The sequence below is a fragment of the Gallinula chloropus genome, assembly GCF_964237585.1.
Source record: "Gallinula chloropus genome assembly, chromosome: 2".
In the NCBI taxonomy this organism is placed as follows: domain Eukaryota; kingdom Metazoa; phylum Chordata; class Aves; order Gruiformes; family Rallidae; genus Gallinula; species Gallinula chloropus.
The window spans coordinates 136,414,720-136,436,432 of NC_140086.1; the positions used below are offsets into that span (position 1 = coordinate 136,414,720).

At 42.6% G+C, this 21,713-nt stretch overlaps 1 protein-coding gene across 2 annotated transcripts; it reads left to right on the plus strand.

The window, feature by feature from the left end:
* Window positions 1–1,833: 1,833 nt before the first annotated feature.
* ASNS (asparagine synthetase (glutamine-hydrolyzing)) lies at window positions 1,834–21,615 on the plus strand. 2 transcript variants are annotated; one of them, XM_084280061.1, is made up of 12 exons: window positions 1,834–1,877; window positions 3,018–3,285; window positions 6,250–6,487; window positions 7,959–8,144; window positions 8,828–8,929; window positions 11,049–11,176; window positions 11,963–12,089; window positions 13,433–13,539; window positions 13,875–13,975; window positions 17,842–17,923; window positions 18,187–18,342; window positions 19,680–21,615. In XM_084280061.1, exons 2-12 carry the CDS (start codon window positions 3,037–3,039, stop codon window positions 19,887–19,889), a joined length of 1,686 nt encoding a protein of 561 aa, XP_084136187.1. In that variant the 5' UTR covers window positions 1,834–1,877; window positions 3,018–3,036; the 3' UTR covers window positions 19,890–21,615. The 2 variants fall into 2 exon arrangements, with proteins under 2 accessions (XP_084136187.1, XP_084136188.1); XM_084280062.1 differs by having other exon boundaries at window positions 1,840–1,877; window positions 3,030–3,285.
* The last annotated feature ends 98 nt before the right edge of the window (window positions 21,616–21,713 follow it).

The window sequence follows — 21,713 nt, forward strand, 5'->3', positions numbered from 1 at the left end:
AATGTAAAGGGACTGTAAGGGCCTACTTGGCAACAAGAGAGGAGAGGCTAGAAAAGGAGAGGGACATATCAGTTATTGCCTGAGCTGCTGTAATTATCCAATAGCAACAGTGCCAATGTTTAAAAACAGAATATGGGTGGTATTTCTGCCATTACTCCCTTCTATAACAGCGTCATAAAACAGAGGATTAAATATGCAAGACACAGTAAAATCTAGCAGTTAGTTATTCCCAGTTTTTAAGAGTGGGCAGTAACAGGGCGGATAACTAAGTATGTGGCAGTTACTCAGTGTTCCCTAAGGGTGCAGATATTAATGAGGACTTAAAAGCTTGTTTTGCTCTTCCCTGGTTGTCCTTGCCCAGGCTTACACGGCTGTTTTCTGCAGGTTGCTTCTCTCCCTCCCTGCTTCAGTTCTGCCATGAAAAGGTTATTTTTTATGATATTGTTTGTGTCTTAACATAAAGCAGTGTACGAGATCTAGTTATGAACCAGGAATTGCTCGTAAAATGATGAATGTCCAGACAACTTAAGCCTAAGCAGACTCATCCAAAAGTCTTTTCCCTGTGCAGAGAAAAGATGTAAAGCAAAGCTGTTTACAGAAGTCTCTGGCAAAAAGAAACAAAACAAAAAAAACCCCAAACCAACAACCCTCCATCTCCAACCTACATTAATGCTTTTGTCAATTATTTCTTGTAGTTTTTCAAAATGCAGAGCTTGTGACATTTAGGTCTTTGGGGAAAAATGCAAGATATAAGGTGTGAGCGGTGACTCTGTGCCGTTGCACACACTGACTGCTTTTCCAGAGCAGGGCTGTACACGTGGCATCTGCAGGCTTCCCAAAGCTTTGCCTCTCACCTGTGTTCAGGTGATGCTTCCTGTATCTATTCCTAATCAGCCCTAGGGCCTGCTTCTCATGCATAGACTATTTACATGCATTTTTCTTTCTAAACCCTAAAATTATCCTTTTAGCGGCTTCTTAACAGTCCTTTTAAAATTCTATGCAGAGACCAGACTTAGTGCTGACAGTCTGCATAACCTGAAGAACATTCTGCACAGCACTGCAGTTTGACACCAGGTCCACTGAAGCTGACTAAAGCTAGCTAAATCTACGGAAGGCACTGCATGCAAATTGCCGCTAATCACTCTCTAGAAGTATGTGTGGAGAATTAAGGTTTATATTTAGTACTTCACATCCTGGTCTTCAGAGTTGAGTTTCATTTAGTTTAGCGCTCTCCAGGGCAAAACTGTCCAAGTTCTGGTAGGCATCAAACCCCCTTTTTACCCGCGGCATTCAGAGCAGTTTTGCACAGCAAAACCTGAAGCCCTCAGTACACACCTCCAGAGGTGTAAGCTTTGCGAGAGCTCTCTCTAACTAAATAAAGCGGCTTTAAGGCAGCCAGGTCGCAGGTGTCTGAGCTCTCCTTGCTTTACACGATACAAGTGACAACTCGGTGCAGATCTGCGGGGTCTGGATTTCTGATGGCTGCAAGCTGCCCCCTAAGCCCAAGGAGCCTGGCGATGCGTGGCAGCGGGCGCTTTTCTCCACAGCGGTCCAGGGAAGCAGCAGACCCAGGGAAGGCCTGCGACTTAGCTCATGCACTGTTCGAGGGCTCCCCGAGCCGGGGCCGCAGAGAAAGGCCGCGATAGGAGCCAGGCCCCACCTGGGTCGCCAGCCCGGCGTGTGAGGGGAAGGCCCGCGGGCGTCGGGCCGCCAGCCAAGACAGGCCGGCGTGGCGGGAAAGCGCATGATGAAACTTCGCGGCGGGTTTCAACAGTAGCAGGCGGCGGGGGAGGAGCCGGCACCAGCAGGAGCCGCCTCCTTCACCACCCGCCGCGGGGAGGACGACGATTTTCTCTGCGCCGGCGGCTTAGGACGGGGTAAGGCATCAATGCGGGCGGCGGCGTCTGGGCCGCGGAGTCGCGGAAAACGGAGCTGGTCGGGAGGTGCTGCTGGGCTTGCGGGCCCAGCGCAGCCGCGCCGGGAGCCGGCCTCAGCACCCGGCTCCCTCCCGCTGCCGTGCGGCCCCAAAACGCCTTGACCCGGCTTGCGAGCGAGGGGCTGGCGGGGTCGGGATGCGCCGCAGCCGCGTGGAGGGAGGCCCGGGAAGTAGCGGGCGAATGCGGAAGGAAACCGCGCCCTGGGTGCCTGCGGACGCCTGTTAGAAAGGGCCAGGGGACCGCGGGGCTCTCGGCAGCCGCCCCAGCTGGTAGGAAAGCCCAGCGCCATGTGCTGAGGCTGAGCTCCCCAGCGCCATCGCTCGTCCAGGTGAGAAAGGTGGGTGGGGAGCAGCGTCGGTGCAGCGCTGTGCTCCCCTTGGCGTGCCTTTTCCAGCCCGGTGTTTCCGAAGCTGTGGCTGCCTGAACCCTGACGGCAGCCTGGGGCAGAGGCCGAGGTCCCCAGCCTCAGTCCACCTCAGTAAGGTTTCAGAGTTCCGAGGCCTCTATCTCCAGGGACACCTGGCCGGAAAAGACACGCCAAGGGGTGCGCGGCACCGCGCCAGCGCTGCACCCTCCGCACCTTTCTTATCTGCGCCTGCCACAGGGCTGAGGAAGTCCAGTCTAAACCTACCCTCGTTCGCTCTGAAACCATTGCCCCTTGTCCTGTCACTACAACTACAGGCCTTGGTAAAAAAGCCTCTCCCTTCCTCAATAAGCCTCCTTAGATACTGAAAGGCTGCAAACTGTAAGGACTGTTAACGTGTCTGCTGAGGGGATGTGTTACTCCAACAGCCCATATCTGATGCCCAGTAATGATTTGTTATATTTGTGCTCTATTAAAAAGAAATTTAAAACTTATGTACGGCTCTGGTGCACCTAAAGGTACACTTAAACCTGATTTTCCACTGGCCAAGGCTTGCTTATCATATTACAGGCAAACTGGGATTTATCTTGTGTTATTAAAGCCTGATATTCTTTTGCCAAGTTGGTTAATAGCCTTTGTTAGTTATCTGTCTTTTCTAGGTATTGGCTCTTGCTTATAATGTTCATATCTTTATTGAGCAGGTTCTCTACTTTCAGGTAGATCAACAGCCTCACCATGTGTGGTATCTGGGCCCTGTTTGGGAGCGATGAATGCCTTTCTGTCCAGTGTCTAAGCGCCATGAAGATAGCGCACAGAGGTCCTGATGCATTTCGTTTTGAGAACGTCAATGGCTTCACCAACTGTTGTTTTGGTTTCCACCGCCTTGCGGTTGTTGATCAGTTGTATGGTATGCAGCCTATCCGGGTGAAGAAGTTCCCATATCTGTGGCTGTGTTACAATGGAGAGATCTACAACTTCAAACAGGTAAGTGTTGTGTATGGATCATAGGGAATTTTCTTGTTTTTTTTTTCAAATTTTTTTTTTTTTTAATTTCAAAACTAGCGGATGTTCAGAAAATGATTAAGACATGATGGACTAGAACAGGAGAAAAAATCATAGAAGTTATGAAATTACTAGTGTTTAAAAGGAAATAAATCATCTCAGCTGTGAATCTGTGGTGGCTTAGTAACATGCTAAGCCTTTAATACTGAAAAACCACGTTTTAATTGAAAAGAAGGACAATATGTATTTCTATCTTCAGGTCTGACCAGTTTTAAATACAGATGCTTTCTTCTTATCTCTTGGAGAGGGCAATTCCAAGCCTCTTTCTCCCCTTCTCTCTTTATAATGCAAATGCCTTTAGATTGCCTTGCTCTTCAGTTATTTTGTGTTGTTCTCCAAGCCATTATTGCTTTTTTAATTCTGCATATCAATATAGATGGGATATGTCACTTATCTTAATGTTTCCAGTAGGTCACCGAAGTCTTTAGGTGTCTGCAGCTTAAGACAGATGCCTTGTGGGGTTTTTGAGAGCCACCCAATTAAGTCTCTTTGGCACAAAACAAGCAGCAACTTCTTAAAGAGTCTGAATGTCCCAGATGGGTGTAATACTGGTGCTGAACATGGTCTGTGTGCCTCAGTCCCTGTGCTGAGATGTCTGTGCCACTTGTGGATAAAGTGTATTACAGTTGTGACTGGTTTTGAATTGCACTGATCACCCCACTCCTCCCTTCTTCCTGGACACAACTTTAATTCCAGATTCTCTTCCTCCCGGGGATGGAATGGGGATTGCGGTTAGTTCATCATGCAATACTTCTGCCACTCCTTCCTCCTCAGGGGGAGGATTCCTCATGCTGTTCCCCTTCTGCAGCCTGGGGTCCTTCTCATGGGAGACAGTCCTCCATGAGCTTCTTCAATGTGAATCTCTTCCACAGGGGCTTCAGTTCATGAACTGCCCCAATGTTGCTTCTGTGGGGTGCAGACATTCAGGAATAAACTGCTCCAACCTGGTCCCTCATGGGATCACAAGTCCCATCAGCAAACCTGCTCCTGCATGAGCCTGTCTCTCCACCAGCTGCAGGTCCTGCCAGGAGCTTGCTCCAGCATGAGCTTCCCACCAGGTCACAGCTTCCTTCAGGTGGCTCTACCTGCTCCAGCATGGGAGCCTGCTTCACCTTGGTCTTCTCCACAGGCTGCAAGGGAACCTCTCCAGGGCCAGGAGCACCCCCTCCCCCCACTTCTTCACTGAACTTGGTGTCTGCAGTTTTTTACATCTTCTCACTTATTTTTCTGGTGGCAAAAGGCCGCTGCTTTTCTCTTTTTTAACTTCTTAACTGTGTTATCACAGAGGCACTGCAAGTGTCGCTGGTTGGCTCGGCATTGCCCAGCGGCAGGCCCATCCTTGAGCTGGCTGGCATTGGCTCTGTCAGACCTGGGGAAAGCTTCTCACATCTTGCAGAAGCCACCCCTGTAGCCCCCCACCGCTACCAAAACCTTTTTGTGCAAACACACAACAAACTGGATGCTTAAAATGAATCACAAACTGCGTGTGGTAGTGTCAGAAATGTGTGAGTAATCGGAGATGTCTTAGTACTTCTAGCATCGCATTTTTAAAAGCAGAGTCAGGCTGCTGTCAGTGATGTCAGTAACATCAGGAATGCCATTGGGAATTTGACTTCATAGGCATGAGATTTAATTTCTTTTTTTCCCAATCTTCAAGTATCTGGCTGTTTGAAAGGTGAGATATACTTTGCCCTACAATACATACGTACTTTACCAACAGTCTGTAATACTTGCTGTGTTTTGCGTTACGGTTTTTCTGCTGTTGAGAGCAGAAAGAATTACTCTGTGGTGCTACACACATAATCCTGAGGGCAATTGATTTATGCAAAACTTGCATTGCCATCAGCAGGAATTTGTTCATTTGTTCTCACTGCATTGTACCCTCTCTATAGAGACTGTTCTTTCAAGCTTGTGACTGAAACCTGAAATCTAGGAAAGGATCAGTGGTGAAACAGGCATCTTTAGGGCAATGACTTAGTTTCTGTAGTATTGACTCAACTTGATCCAAGACTTTGCCCCACAAATAACAATTATAACCAAAGAAATTAAAATGCTCAAGCATTGGGGTTTGTTTTTGGGGGGGGGGGGTTGCCTTTATAGTGTTTCATTGCATCTCCCTCTTCCCCTGTCTGGTAGATATTGGAAGGACTTTAAAGAATAGCACCACATGAACATGAAGAGTATTTGGCCTGACTTAAGTCTGACAGCTAATTTCTTCCTCCCCCACTCCATCTGCACAGGCAGAGTGAAAATGTTAGTTTGAGAAATGGAGGAAGATGAGGCAGCAGGAAATTCTCTGTGTATTAAAAAAACCACTGAGGAACTGCAGTGACTGCACAACTAAACCAAAGTTTCTTTCTAAAGAATTTTGCTCTGCAAAGATGTTAACAGTGTCCATGTGTTTCAGGGTGGGGAGAGGCTTACGTAAGTGTCTTTTGGTTTTTTCTGATACAGAAGTGGCACAGAGTTATTTGAGACCACAGTAAATGTTGTCTGCCTCTGGTCCTGTTTAGAGGTGGTGGTTTCTTGAAGCACTGCCTGCTTACTTCCTCCCTTTGTCTGTGGGAGGTGGTGAGGCTGGTGCTTCTGAAGACCAGGGTCATAGGTTTGCAGTTTGATGCTCTGGGATAGAAATGTATCCCTGGAAAGGCGCTGTCCTGTGAATTGCTTAAGACTGCAGAGGCAATCTGCCTTGTCTGAGAGGTAATCCTGGGTAATATTTTGAACACAGCAGTATAATTTTATCCTTTGATGGAAATGTTTGTAAAATCACAGTTCAAAAGTTATATAATCTTAGAGTTTAATAAAAAAACTACATGACTGGTGGTGTTTTCTCAACAAGCAGTCAGCATTTACAAATTCATGTTTCTCTATGTTTTTTCGTAGCTACAGAAGCAGTTTGGATTTGAATATCAGACGTTAGTGGATGGTGAGGTTATCCTTCACCTTTACAACAGAGGAGGAATAGAACAAACAGCATCCATGCTAGATGGGGTGTTTGCTTTCATCCTTCTGGACACTGCAAACAGAAAAGTCTTTCTGGCAAGAGACACCTATGGAGTCAGACCACTGTTTAAGGTGCTGACTGATGATGGATTTTTGGGTGTCTGTTCTGAGGCAAAAGGTAATACCCATTGTGTTTAGTGCTTAAATAATTTTAGGTGTTGTCAGAGACAAACGTCTCTGACAGACTTTTCTTCTAATTGTGAAAGTGAACAGCAAGTTTGGTAATCAGCAAACTGTATTTAGTGGTATAAGAATTACACATTGTTAGAATAGAAGCCACAGAGGGTAAACCTCTTAAGATGTTTAATTGTCCTTAATATCTCTAAAATAATTTGCTTAATTTTATAATTTTTTTGTGTTCTGGAATCATAGTAGTGTGGAGTCAAAAATGTTTTATGTTACCCTAAAGTTAAATTAGTCTATGTAGCTAGACTAGATTTATGTTACAATAAATTATATTAGTATTTGTTCCTGGAGTTCTATGGTGAATAGAGAAATAATGCCACAGGAACTGCTAATCTGTAAAAGCCAAGAATTTTAAAATTCTGAAGTTTCCTGCAGAATTGGTTATTTTTATATTTATTTAGGTTAATTTTCACTTATGTTGAGGGCAGTTTTTTTCTTTTGAGATGAGGCATCAACTGTATTTTCTTTTTTCTTGTTCTTTGGGGTTAATTATCTCAAGTCATAACACTTGCAGTGCCAAAAGGGAGTTTGTTCCCTAAAATGCACTTTGGCTAAAACTGACTTTCATGATTACTTGCGTGTCTCCCATTTACTATATATCAATTTTACTATGACACCAATGTGTGATGACTCCTCTAATAGTGGTACTCAGTAGCACCAGAGCTGTACAAGCTCTGCTTCTTGGGAAGGAACAAGGGACATGAGTGTTTTAGGGACTATACCCCGTAAGCATCACAGTGGATTACTCGTCCCTCTCTAGCAGCAGTTCAGAATCTTTTTTGTGTTGTTCCTCGGGTGACAGCCAGATGACCAGCAGGTGCAAAACATCCTCTTTAACAAGAGGAATGGAAATGAGGTTTTGCTACAAGTCTGATTCTTGGTGTTCATGAGCAGCAGTGCAAGTCAGTCTGGAACTGATGAGTTATGAAATCGCTAAATCAATGTCAATTAAGCAGTCATTTCAGTGATGTAGTTTTATTGCAAACCCCTTGCTAGTTCGACTACTTTTAATTTTAAACACAAAATGAGTTATTAACTGCCATTCGAATTCCCATAAGCACGTTACATCTTGACCTGGACATCATGTGGTTAGTTAGAAAAGTGCTCCTCTTAATGCTCACAGGAATAAATTACTACTTACCAATCAGTAAAACTTGTTCTCTTTCTTTCTCTGCTGTCTGCCTCAGTGAGAGAGAGCTCAGATCTGTGTGTGCAACCTGCCAGAAGCAGAATCCAGGGCAGTCTCAGACTCAAGATTATATTTTTTTTTAATACCAAATTTAGGATCTGGAGAAAATATTTTTATACTGTTTTAGTACATAGGCTGTAGAGTGAGGTATAAGTTAACCAGCCTAGGTTAAAAACTAACTTTTTTTTTTTCTCTCTCACCATTTTACTTGTAGGACTTATCAACTTAAAGCATTCAACATCCTTATGTTCTAAAGTGGAACCATTTCTTCCTGGTCATTATGAAGTGTTGGATTTAAAACCCTCTGGCAAAGTGGCATCGGTGGAATTAGTAAAATTTCATAGCTATAAGGATGAACCACTCCATGCTGCCTGTGATACAGTAGAAAATCTGCCTTCAGGTAGTAGAATAATAGAACAGTTTGGGTTGGAAGGGACCTCAAAGCCCATCTAGTTCCATCCCCCTGCCATGGGCAGGGACACCCTCTACTAGCCCAGGTTGCCCAAAGCCCCATCCAACTTGGCCTTGAACACTGACAGGGAGGGGGCAGCCACAGCTTCTCTGGGCAACCAGTGCCAGAGCCTCACCACCCTCACAGGGAAGAATCTCTTCCTAATACCTAATCTAAACCTGCCCTCTTTCAGATTAAGGCCATTACCATTTGTTCTATCACTCTATCCCCTTGTAAACAATCCCTCCAGTTTTCCTGTAGGCCCCCGTTAGGTACTGGCAAGCTGCTGCTTGGCCTCTTGGCTAAGTTCAAATGTAACATAGTGTAGCATGGGAAAGCATTTGCAACTTATTATGACTAAAAAGTGAAATAATAATAATCTTTGAATGTAAATTTTTTATTGATTAGTTTGAAAAAAAGTCATTAAAGAAAAACAAACCTGGAAGAACTTTCTTAATGTGGGAATTTGAGAATTTTTTCTGTAGGTGGTCATGTATAAAGATATTTGAACTTGCACACGCTGATTATCAGAGGAAATTCAGACAAACATCTTTGTTTTCGTAACTGCGTAATCTAAGCAGCACTTCTTGCTTTTGGGATTTCCCCCCCCCCCCCCTCTGTTTTCTGTACAGGCTTTGATCTTGAAACAGTGAAAAGCAACATCCGCATTCTGTTTGAAAATGCTGTTAGAAAGCGTTTGATGGCTCACAGGAGGATTGGCTGTCTTCTGTCAGGTAAGCAGCAAGAATTACAGTTCTTGTATCCCCTCTCTCCTGCCCACAGCCTGCTGATGAGAGGAAACTGTGCTGGCTGTTCTGAAGTGATGGGAATTTTCAGTTGCTTTTTAGTAACACAGAACTTGCTACTTTTCTGGTTCCCAAGGACCCTGAAAGTCTTATGCTTTTAAAGCATACTCTGGGATGGGATGTTGACTTTTTGAGGCACTGACCATCTTTAACAAAGAAGAAAGTAATACAGTGCTCTTTCTTGAAAAATCACCCAATGTACTCTTAAAAGATTTGTGCTTAGGTTGGTGTATAAAAAGAAAATTTAATTATTTAATTCACTTTGTACTGATTGAAAATGAAAAACACCTTGGCATTTTCAGCTAGCAGGAGGGACTGAAGTTCTTTTTTGCCACCTTCCTTGCTTTAGTGTCTATCCTAGACTGCCCTTGATTTACCAAATCACGGGGAAGTGTCTGGACCAAAATGATTTGCTGGTTTTTTTCAGGTGAGATCGCAGCTTATGGTACAGGAAGTTGTTTGCTGAATTGGCTGATCAGTGTTGTGATCTGATGTGTTACCAGAGCAGTGTTACAGAGATGCCTTGCAGAAGCAAGGCTTTGCAGTCATAGGACTGACATCTTATTTACTGTGGTTTGTAGCACCCTTTATTTGTGGCCAGCATTCTGATACGCTGTTCATGCATGCAGTGACCATCAGTAATCACACACACTTGTCACAAACACTATTAAATGTGCATTTGAATGAGAGAGGGCTGAGAAGGAGGTACTGTTGTACCATTTCCTCACTGTGGCATGATAAAAAGTAGGAGTGACGTAAATGGAACAGGGCAATATACAGAGTTGGAAGATCCCTGCCCCAGTAAAAAGCACGTTCAAAACCCAAATGTCAGATACCAAGTTAGCTGCAGTCAGCAGCTCCTCAGATTTGCATGCAGAGTGTAACAGTAGAAAAACTAAGTGTCTGTGCTGATATAATACCAGAGTATCTCAGTGCTTCACAATTTTGAGTATGCTTGGAGCAACTCTGTTGAAGAAGTGCTTTTTCCAGCCATGGAGGGAGTTCTGCAACTTCACAGTGGAAACCTAGGTGTTGATATCCCTGACTTCCACATCCCAAGCATTCAGTTTGATTTCTGTGCTCTCCTTTTCTTAGGCATGTGACTTCTACAGAGGGAAATATTTTTGCAAGGTAACATGCCCAGAAAGGGGATCAGGTTGGGAATGGGTAATAATGCACCTGGCTGAAAAACCACATGCAGACTGTGGAAAACAGTGAAGAGTATTTTGCCTCATGTTTATCAGAACTGCAGGCAGGTGTGGGGCAACAGGTACTGTGTTTTGCTCAGTACTTCAAAGGGGAGCAGCAAGTAGAAGTACTCAACGATTAGCCAAACTAGCTCATAAGAATAAAGTGGACCTGTAGAGTATATCTGGGTATCTTATGCATCTCTTGTTTTTCTTTCTTTGTTTTCCAAGCTGTTCAAATTCTTGAACTGGCTGCCTCTGAGAGGAGGAGAGAAGCAATCAGTGTCAGTAGTGAACCTTTTAACCTTGAAGTGATGTTTAAAAAAATATTTCCACTCAAAATGTGTGAAACACACTTCTAAAAAATTATTGGGCAAGAGTGGAGTCCTTGTTAAGGATTCCACTAAACAGAACTAAATGTTTTGTTCTTTTACTTAGTTCTTTTTATTCAAACAGCAAACAAGGAAAAAAAGTGCGTAGTTCTGTTGGTGGAGTATCAGATGTGTAGGTAAGAAGACAATAGAGGGTAGATTTGAAATGGAGAATAAATCCCATTATAGCAAAGTTGAGAAGGGGCATGTTCAATATTTTCAGAACAATATTTTCAGAATACTTTCTGTGTGTCTTAGAGAAGGATTTGCACTGATGCTTCTGATGCCAGCAATACTAACAAATGTAACTGAAGATGTTCCACTAAAATTGCCTGATTCTTTTGTTAAGCAGGGGTAAACGTGCACTTGTACAGAAGTACCTTGGGTTCACACAGCTTAAAAATGAAGCCCGCTCATGAGATTCTGTGTCCTTAAGGGGAAAGAAAAAAACAGGCAAACACCTAACCAAATCATTTCCTTTGTTGGCAGGGGGCTTAGATTCCAGCTTAGTTGCAGCTGTTCTTCTGAAACTGATGAAAGAAATCAACATTAATTATCCATTACAAACCTTTGCTATTGGAATGGAAAACAGTCCCGACTTACTGGCTGCCAGAAAGGTATAGCAAGCGTTGCTTTCAGCTTTTTCTGAGATGCTCAACAGTGTGTATTAACAGTGGAACTTCATGGCATGCTATTAATAGTAATACTGAATATTCATTTATTGCGATCATGTAAATCAGATTGCAGTAAATAACTCAGTACATCATTTACTGCTTAGTTAAATCTTATGAAAGAGATAATTGAGCCATACCTGTTTTCTCTTGCATTTGGAAGACTTTCATGACAGACTCCCACTGCATTGTTACTGAAATGACGGTGCTTTGGAGTACTCTGGATTTTGCCCCTGTTTTTTAGGGTAAATCTCCATGCTATGGTTTCTGTGATATGGTATTTGCATATACGTTAAATATTTTAAGTTAATCCTCAGTTTACTGAATTGAGAGCCTTGTATGAACTGGTTGGTGTCTGGCTTACCCTTTAGGTATCCAGGCTGTCATGGCTTTTGAGGTGATTTTTCTCTTCAGGACAAATATCTGGAGTATTTAGAGGCTCTACAGAGTCTATTATGCCTTGGGCATGGCCGGTTATTGTTTCTGTCTGGCCTGTTGTAATCATGATCGATCACTGTAATTAGGGACACTGTGTTCCCTCTGGTGATGAGTACACCACCATAAGTCAGAGGGGCTGCTACAGAATCATATGTTCTTAGCCTAATGTCATGTGATGATCACTGTGGCAGAAGGGAGCTGGTGCTTTCACTCAGTGTGTGTTTTAAGCACAACAGGTGTTTTAAAAAAAGTTAATTGAAAAAATGGTACATTATTGTGACCTTTTACAAACAGGTGGCTGCACACATAGGCAGTGAACATCACGAAGTAATATTTAATTCTGAAGAAGGAATTCAGGCAATAGAGGAAGTTATCTTCTCCTTGGAAACCTATGATATAACAACAATACGAGCTTCAATCGGTAAGAGTTTTTCCATATCAATCTCTGCTTTATATCGTCAAATAAAATGTTAGGCAAAATCAGGTCATCATCTACTAGCTCCTTCAGCTATCATGGAACCTCGGAATTGGGATTCCCGAGTTCTGCTCCCCAGTGTTGCCTGTGATACTCCACTGAGGCAAAACCAGCTGTAAGTTTCAAAGTCACCAACTGTACAAAACAATCAGCAAGGGCTGTCCCTGAAGCTTTGGGGTGAAAAACAAAAGTTACATGAAGAAGAAATGTTAGAGTTACATGTCTAGGCTTTTTGCTCTGTTAAGTATGAACTGTGGAGGAAGAGGGAAAATTGACCAGGTTATCTGAGGTACTGAATGTTATAACAAACCTGTTATGATTACCGTATTGCTTGCATAATTTTAATACTGAAGTATTTCTTGTCATGCTCTAGTGGCCTGTGTACCCTCAAGTCATGTAAACTTCTTATAACCTATGTTTGATCCTGAGAAATTAAGTTACCTGAAGCATCTTACAAAGGGTTGCCAACCTGATAAGAATGAAAAACCATAATCCAGTATGACTTTCTGTGTAATGCCAGCTCCCAGCATTTTACCCACTTAATCTTGTCTCAGCCTGAAACATTGTAAAAGAAGTTAATAAGCCAAATAGGGAACAGTTTTGGAAACTCAGGTTCCTGAGTGGAATTTGGTACATGAAGATAGGACTTTGCAATTTGAAATATTGAAAGTGTTTCTTTAAAAATAAAGCCAACTTTTTATCTGTCACATTTCTTTGTGATTGTTGCTTAGTATGAGAAACAATTAACTAGATCCTTTTAGTTAGATCTCTAATACTTTTGTTATAAAAGCCTATTGTTTAGAAAGATGCAGTGAGGAGAAGGCATAATTCTGATTATTCTTTTTTTAAAAAAAGAATTATTCATTAAAGGGCTTCATCCTGTTCAACCCACAGCGGCAGAGAGTTTAGCAGCAACTTTTGCTGGTAGTTTCATTCTCCAAAGCCAGAAGGTTTATTTTAGGACTGTGCTGGAATTAATCATGCTTAATTTCAAACTTAGAGCAATTCATATGTGTTCCCACGGGAATCCTCCAGAATTCCCAGGATCACAAACACACACATTTTTGATATTGTGAGGTCTAAAGTGTAAGTACACAGTTTAGATGTATTTGCAGCACTTTGTGTGGCTTTTGATGGCTTTGAATAAATGAGATGTCATTTTTGTATATTGCAGTTGTTTGCTAGAGAAGAAAGCATAGGAGAGAACTTCTCTAATGCTAGATTTAAAACTCTGCTAGCTATGTATAGCATTGTACATGCAACTATTTTAATAACTTTTTTTTTTTAAGGTATGTATCTGGTCTCCAAATATATACGGAAGAAAACAGACAGTGTGGTCATTTTTTCAGGAGAAGGATCGGATGAGCTGACACAAGGATATATATATTTCCATAAGGTAAATGTTCACTACACAGAAAACTCATGAGCTGCTTGTTCTTCCCTTCAACAGAAAATCTACTGAGTCTTCAAGGTGTGAATTTGGAGAATTGTCACAGCTGTATATTTGCTAATAATTTCTACTGAGGTGGCATAAAATCCAAGGGATTCAATTTAATCACTTGAAAAATAACTTTTTCAAAAATCCCTCAAAATTTCTTGTGACTCATTTCTTGTATGTAGGTTTTTGTAGTTCTGAAATCACTGTGGTCCTTACAACTCAGATACCAGACAGCAAGTAATGGTTCCCTCAGTGCAGCTGTGTTTTATGTCTGTGTATGTGTCTGGTTGCAGGCGCCGTCTCCCGAAGAAGCTGCAGAAGAGAGCGAGAGGCTGCTGAAGGAGCTCTACCTGTTTGATGTGCTTCGTGCAGACAGAACTACTGCAGCACACGGGTAAAACATGCTGAGGACTTGTGTAATTTAAAAGATGTTCAAGTGGTGTTTCCCCAAGACTCAGTTGCTGGGGCCAGTTCTGTTTAACATCTTTATCAATGATCTGAACAAGGGGATCAAATACATTCTCACTAAGTTTGCAGATGACACCAAATTGGGCCGGAGCGTTGATCTGCCTGAAGTAAGAAAGGCTCTACAGATAGATCTGGGCAGACTGGATCGATGGGCCAAGGCCAATTGTATGAGATTCAACAAGGCTCTGCTTGGGTCACAGCAACCCCGTGCAATGCTACAGGCTTAGTGAAGAGTGGCTGGAAAGCTGCTTAGCAAAAAGGACCAGGGGGTGTTGGTTGACAGTTGAATACGGACCGGCAGCATGCTCAGATGGCCAAGAAAGCCAACAGCATCCTGGCCTGTATCAGATTAGAATAGAAGTGACTGTTTCAGTTGCAAGGGACCCGCAATGGTCATCTAGTCCAACTGCCTGACCAAAAGTTAAAGTATATTGTTGAGGGCTTTGTCCAAATGCCTCGTAAACACTGACATGCCACCAGTGACTTCTCTAGGAAGCCTGTTCCAGTGTTGGACCACCCTCTCAGTAAAGAAATGATTCTTACACCTCCCTGTGGCAACTTTGAACTATTCTCATGCATCCTATTGCTGGATACCAGGGAGAAGAGCTCAGCACCTCCCTCTCCACTTCTTCTCCTCAGGAAGCGGTAGAGTGTGAAGTTGCCCCTCAGACTTTCTCCAAACTTGACATACCCACAGTCCTTGGTAGTTTCTCACAGGACACTTCTTCCAGCCCCTTCACCAGCTTTGTGGCCCTCTGGACCAATTCAGGGACCTCAGTATCCTTAAGTTGTGGGGCTCAGAACTGCGCATGGTACCCCAGGTACCATGAATACAGCCGGGTAACCATCTGTCTTGGCCGGCTGGTTATACAGTGTTCAGTGCACTCCAGGTTGTGGTTTGCCCTCATGGCTGCCAGGGCGTGTGGCTGCATCCTGCTGAGCTGCTGCCACCAGCATCCCATGATGTCTCTCAGCAGGGTGGCTCTCCTGCCACTCCTCTCACACTTGTGCCCAGAGTTACTCCTTCCCAGGTGCAGAATCTGGCATTTTGACTTATTGTTAATCATAGCCCAGTGATGCAATTTATCTAGATCCCTCTGCAAGGCATTCAGGGACCTTAAGACAGTCCACAGCACCTTCCTGTTTAGTATCATCAGTAAACTTGCTAATGGTGCATTCAAATCCTGCATCCAGATGGTTGATAAATATATTGTACAGAACTGGCCCTAGAAGTGAACCCTGAGGAACACTGCTGGTGACCAGTTGCCAACTACATGCTGCCCCATTCACTATAACCTTTTGAGCTCTCCCCTTCAGCCAGTTCTGCACCCAGTGCACCATGAACCTGCTCATCCTCCAGTTGGACAACTTGTCTAGAAGGATACTGTGTGGAACAGTATGAAAAACCTTACTAAAATCCAGAAAAACTACAGTTACCACCTTCATCCCCTTGGTGGGTGACCCTATAGAATAGTATCATATCAGTTAACCAGGACCTTCCGTGTTGAACTTGTGTTGATTTTGCCAGAAATAGTGTGGCCAGGAAGTGATTGTCGCCCTGTACTCAGCACTGGTGAGGACTCTTCTCAAGGACTGTGTTTGGTTTTGGGCCCCTCACTATAAGAAGGACATTGAGGTGCTGGTGTTTGTCCAGAGAAGGGCAGCAAAGGTGGTGAAGAGCCTAGAGAACAGGTCTTATGAGGAGTGGCTCAGGGAACTGGGCTTGTTCAGCCTGGAGAAAAGGAGGCTGACAGGAGGCCTACTTGCTCTCTGCAGCTACCTGAAAGGAGGTTGTGGTGAGTTGGGGGTTGGTCTGTTAAGTAACAAGTAATAGGATGAAAAGAAGTTGCCTCAACTTGTGCCTGGGGAGGTTCAGATTGGATATTAGGAAAAATTTCTTCACTGAAAGGGTTATCAAGCATTGGAACAGGCTGCTCAGGGAAGTTTATTCACCGTCCCTGGGGGTATTTAAAACATGTAGATGTGGTGCTTAGGGACACGGTTTAGCAGCAGACTTGGCAGTGCTAGGTTATGGTTGGACTCTGATCTTAAAGGTCTTTTCTAACCTAAATGATTCTCTGATTTTAAAATTGAAGTTGTAGCCTGAAGGAATTTGAGCAACACTGCAAAGTTTAATCTCATCTTCTGTGATTGCAGAGCCCACTGTGTTACCAACTGATTCAGGAAATAGCCTTTGTCTGGGATTGTGTTGGTTTTTACAGGAGCAGATTAGAAATACAAACATTCAGAGTTAAGGAAGAAAGGCAAAGCTGTATCTGACTTTAGGTTTTTTGAGGTTTAGACAAAGAGGACTCTTGAACCTGATGATCATATGCATATGGAGAATTAAAAACCTTACTGAAAGAGAAAAGCCTGTGCATTGACTTGGGCAGCTGACTGTAGTAAAGAGATGTTGGGATACAGCCCGTGACTGATACCTTAAAGAATCACCAAATTGTATGCTGCAGAAAATAACAGTATTTTACCAAAGAAATAAAAGAATTAAAAGGTGAATGTTGTTGGGAAGCTGGCTATAGATGGGAACAAGACACTACCTTTGGCAAAGTGACTTACTGATCAGGAAACTTATTTGCCCAGGTTTTTATAACCTTCTCATGTTTCTATTTCCTACATAAAAGATGGACCTGCCATTTGCCTTATTTGTTTTGTGGTGAAAAGTTTGGCCACATTTTCAAGGCTGTTCAAGGTCACACTTTGGCTTCTCTTCTTTGGAAAGTTGCCATTTCTTGAAGAGAAGCTGGGGTCAGCTTCACAGCGCTGCTAGAAAGAAAGAACCCTTGTATTAATAAATTAAAACAATGTAAGGTGTTCACATTTATAGAGGAAATAGAGAGGGATTAACAGAAGAGAGGAAATGGTGGGAGAAAGGATGGAAATACTATTTCAGTTAAAAAGAAATAACTATAGGGGAAGACTTGCAGTGCCTTGCAAGTATGTGTGGAAATTGAGCCTCAGTACTTGATTGCTCAGTGATGATGCTTTTTAATTTTTTTATTTTGCTTTTTTTGCTGCAGTAGGTATTACCTGAAGTAGTTGAAGCTTTTTATCAGAGGGGAAGCTACAGAGAGACAGTGAGATTACTAGAATGCAGTATAGCATCCCCATTTGACTTTGAAGCTGGGCAGCATCATGTCTCTCAAGGAAACATGCTGAAAGGGGGTCTTTCTACCAAAGACACAGTTACTGTGATTTTATTTGTTGCCTTCAGTGTCATTAGATGTCACAGTATATGTAAGAGAGTGTAAGCAGGAAGACTGTTTAATGTGTATCTGCCACAGGTATAGGTGAGAACTTGTACAAGTAGTAGTCAGTAGCTTAATGGTGTCCATGCAGGCTCCTTTCCATTGTTTCTTGAAAGAACAAACAGATGTGGCTTTCAGAAATTACAGCAGAAATCCTTTCTTGTTTCTGTGACATCTTTACAAATGCTGATGCAAACCCCAGTGAGCAACTTTGTAGTTCTCTGGAGGCAACGGATTCTTTTTCCAATGTGTTTTTGCTTATGCAGAGCAAGAGCTGTTGCAAATCCTGTAAAACTGCAGTCTTAAAATTCATTGTACTAGAAGTTATCCAGCAGATGGCATCATAAATCGGGATCTTTATTTAATCTGTGCAGATGGTCATGAAATGCAAGTGAAATTTCTTCTAAGTAAAAGCAGAACACAGTGTGTTTATGTGAGAGACAGGGAAAGCTTAACTGTTACAGAATTTGTGAAGTGGATGACTTGTTGGATTAATTTGGTATCTTTTCTATTTATTTCCTCTGTTTAGTCTTGAACTGAGAGTCCCATTTTTGGATCATCGGTTTACTTCTTATTACTTATCGCTACCAGCAGAACTGCGGATCCCAAAGGTATGTAAAACCAGGGTTGGACCCAACTGTAAACTTAGAAATTCACCAATACATGTTTTAAGCATGACCAAATTGCTGAATTTGGTGGTTAAGCCCTATACCCAAAGTAAAGCACGCTCTTGAGTATTTTGCTGGATTGTTGGACTACAGGGAACCCTTTCCTGAGCAGACTTCCTGAAAGAAACCACTTCTGAATGTCTAAAACCAGATCTTTGTATTGCAGTTCCTGAAACTCATGACATTGTTTGTTGTTCTGCAAACAGAATGGAATTGAAAAATATCTTTTAAGACAGTCCTTTGAAGATTCCAACTTGCTTCCCAAAGAAATACTCTGGAGACCCAAAGAAGCTTTCAGTGATGGCATCGCATCAGTAAAGAAATCCTGGTTTTCTATTCTTCAGGACTACATTGATCAACAGGTGCAGTACCATTATCATTATCCCTTTTTGTCTTTTCACGTTTATGGGTATTGATTGGTACAGCTGCCAAGGGGAGGCAGCTCACATGCTTAGCTGAGAGAACAGATCTTAGTACAAAGTAACTTGAGCTTCACAGTGGAGGGGCAAGATAAACTTTACTCAGTGGTTGTCTAGCTGTCTGAGTGGGTTAAAGGCCCCTGAAATCAGACACAGAGAAATGCTCGCGTCTGACGGAAATGACTCTGTAAGGAAACGAGCATCACTTAAGGATCTAGATTGCAAATTGGATTGTGTGTCAGCAAACACAATTTCTGGGTTACACGCAAAGCAGCTGCTTCAGCTCACATGAACTTACTCTGCAGCTGAGTAGCAGCATAATGACTTTATAATGTCCTTTCTTGTTTATGTTGTTAATTTTTTCCAGCCATGCCTAGCTAAGCCCTTTTGCTTTTTAAAGTGTCTGCATTGCCAGCCAATGGAGACCTAAAGTATTTTGGCTTTGGACAAAGGAGAATCATCTCTGGTGTACAGATGTAGTTTAATCATCAGGAAGGAGGAACACACCCATTTTACACCAGAGCTCTGCTCTACAGAAATGTCTGCAGTCAGGCCTGTGGACAGGTGCTCCTCTGTCCTACCACCAGCTCCTTGTTTCCCATTCTCTTCCTCTATATCCACGGGCAAGGAAGCAGTTGGGTGGGGCAGTAGTGTTGTGCTGCCTGTATGGAGACTGTTTTGGTGGTGTAGGTGTTTGTTTCATGGCTGTGAGGAGTTAGGCAGCATGTTGTCAGTGCAAGCTAGCTGCTTTAGAAATTGCCTCAGCTGGTGCAACTAAGTATTCATCCTCCCTTTCTCAGTCAGCTTAGCAACTGCAGGTGTCTTTGCCTCTGCGTCCCCTTTGTTGCTAAGAGCTTGGTTATACAAGCAGAGTCAACAGCTCCCTGTGAGCTGGAAAGAAAAAAAAACAAGGAAGCCACTTACATGGTAGAAAGACTGTTTCAAGTTATTCTGGTTGATTTACAACAAAGAGAAGGATAGCAAAGAAGTTTTTGTGAGCTTATAACTAAAGGTGATTGTAACCCAAGGAGAAACGGGCTCCATATATAATACAGAGAGAAATATTAGCAGCACTGGAAATACAATTATGTATTCGTGAAGATCAAGGCAGCCTATGGCAAAATTTCACCTGTCACAAACAGCTCTAGAGCAGAGCTTTTTATTTAACCTGTGGGTCTTCAGTGCTTGGTGAATCCTTGTATGTCTTTAATATACAGCAAATTGAATTGTAAATGTTGAATGTATTTGCAGCCTAACTGGAGTTTTGCTTATGTCTGTAGGTTGATGACCTTTTGCTGGAAAAGGCAGCAGAGAAATACCCTTTCAATCCTCCTAAAACAAAAGAAAGCTATTACTACCGCCAGATCTTTGAAAAGCACTACCCAGGGCGAAGCAACTGGCTGCCCCACTACTGGATGCCCAGATGGGTTAAAGCTACTGATCCTTCTGCTCGCACGCTGAAACATTACAAGTCAGCTACCCAAGAATAGGCCCCTGGAACAGTCCCCCAAACACAAGTGCTGCAAGCGGTTTGCATGCACGTTGCTTTAAAAAGAAACACAACAAAACAACCAAAACCGAACCACAAAATACCCAACCCAAAATGAATTATGCAAACCTAAAGCTTAAATGGTCTTTAAGCTGCATTCTGACAATGTTATTGGAAATAAGAGCTTTCTGTGGTTAGTGTGCTATTAAAAATTCACCCTGCTGTACCAAAACTTTGGAATTCACAGGAAAACACTTTCTGGACGAGGAACTACCTTACCTGGCAGCTCTGTTCCTTATGTGACCTCGATTGTATTAATTTCCCTGACAGTCATTTAATATATTTTAATGTAGGCTCTGTTTTGAGGACTTGGGTAAGGCTAAGTGATGCAGACTGCTGCAGGCCCCCTGAGCAGAGGGGAATCTGACCCTAGCTGTTTAGTGATTTGTGTTCCTGACTGTGGGATTTGGGTAGTCTGTCTGTACTGTTCTCTTCTGAATGTCTTTCTGAGCATTCCTGAGAACTTGTTCTGGTTTTCAAAAGGTATTTAGATATTTGTAGCTATGCAGAGATGCTTACTAGAGTCCATAATAGTGGTGGTGCTGGGTGTTAATTAAATGAGTGGGAATCTTAATTGTTTCTGTAAAGCCACCAGTTGGCTGGTTTGAATCTTGTAAATATACCAGCAGCCTGAAGATACAGTGGCTGTTGTCAGAGTGGAACAGACAAGAGAAACCAAGTTATGGCTTTTGTTTCTTACTCAGGGGCTTCGTTTTTAAAATGCATTTATTATTCTTGAAAACAGAGCGTTAACTGTGTGATTTGTATCAGTCTGCTGGAAGTTGCATGACAAAGTGTTCTAAGAATTTTTTCACTTACGGTAAGAGTTTTTTCCACCTGTATGATGAAGAGGCAGGCTGTGTTGCTGCCTAACTGTGTGTGGCCAACTGTGTAGTGACTCAACCCTGTTAACAATAGATTTCAGTCAGACAAAGCATCATTGAAAGACAATGGGATCAGACACCTTACTTGGAAAAACAGAAAAAAGCTTCTCCAGAAACCACAAGAACTTACAATACACTACTGAAAAACAAATGACTTTTCAGCCAGGATAACTTTCTGTTAACTACTTAGACATAGGGGCTGCTGTTTTGAAGGTAACTTTTAAATGTAAGAGTGGTCAAAATATATATATGTGTGTGTGTGCTGCAGATTGACTTGATTAGCATCATAGCTTTTATGAAGACACAAGTCTAGCTGCTTATCCTTGACTAGGAAACCAAAGCCAATTGTTATTTAAAAGAAAACATATAAGCAATTCTGGTTTAAAGCCTTCATAAAATGACTGATTATGTCACAATCCTGTGTTTGAATGTCCATTCCAGAAACATTACTGAATCTCTTCAGTGGTACCACAGAGCCCATGAACTGTCCTGCTGTGGCCAGGAGTGGCCATATTTTGACATAAACTTGCACATATTGATATTTATAAATATATGATGAGTAAGGTAACATGTTCCTGTAGCCTTCTTAAGGGCCATGTGCTTGTCTTTCTTGATTACTTTGAAGCACTAAAGTGTATTTTGACTTGAGAGGAATATGAAATTTGTTGACTAGGTACTGATGTGTGAAGATAAGATATACTTACTCTGTACTACAGTCCATAAACTTAACAGGCTGAGATGATAAGAAAACACCATTTGCCTGAAGTAAAAAGAGACTTAACACATTTTGGGGTCGTTGCTTGAATGCACTTTCTGCTGCAACATTTACAGGTATTGAAGGAAATCCACCTTCATCATTAATTCCTAATACATTGTGTGTT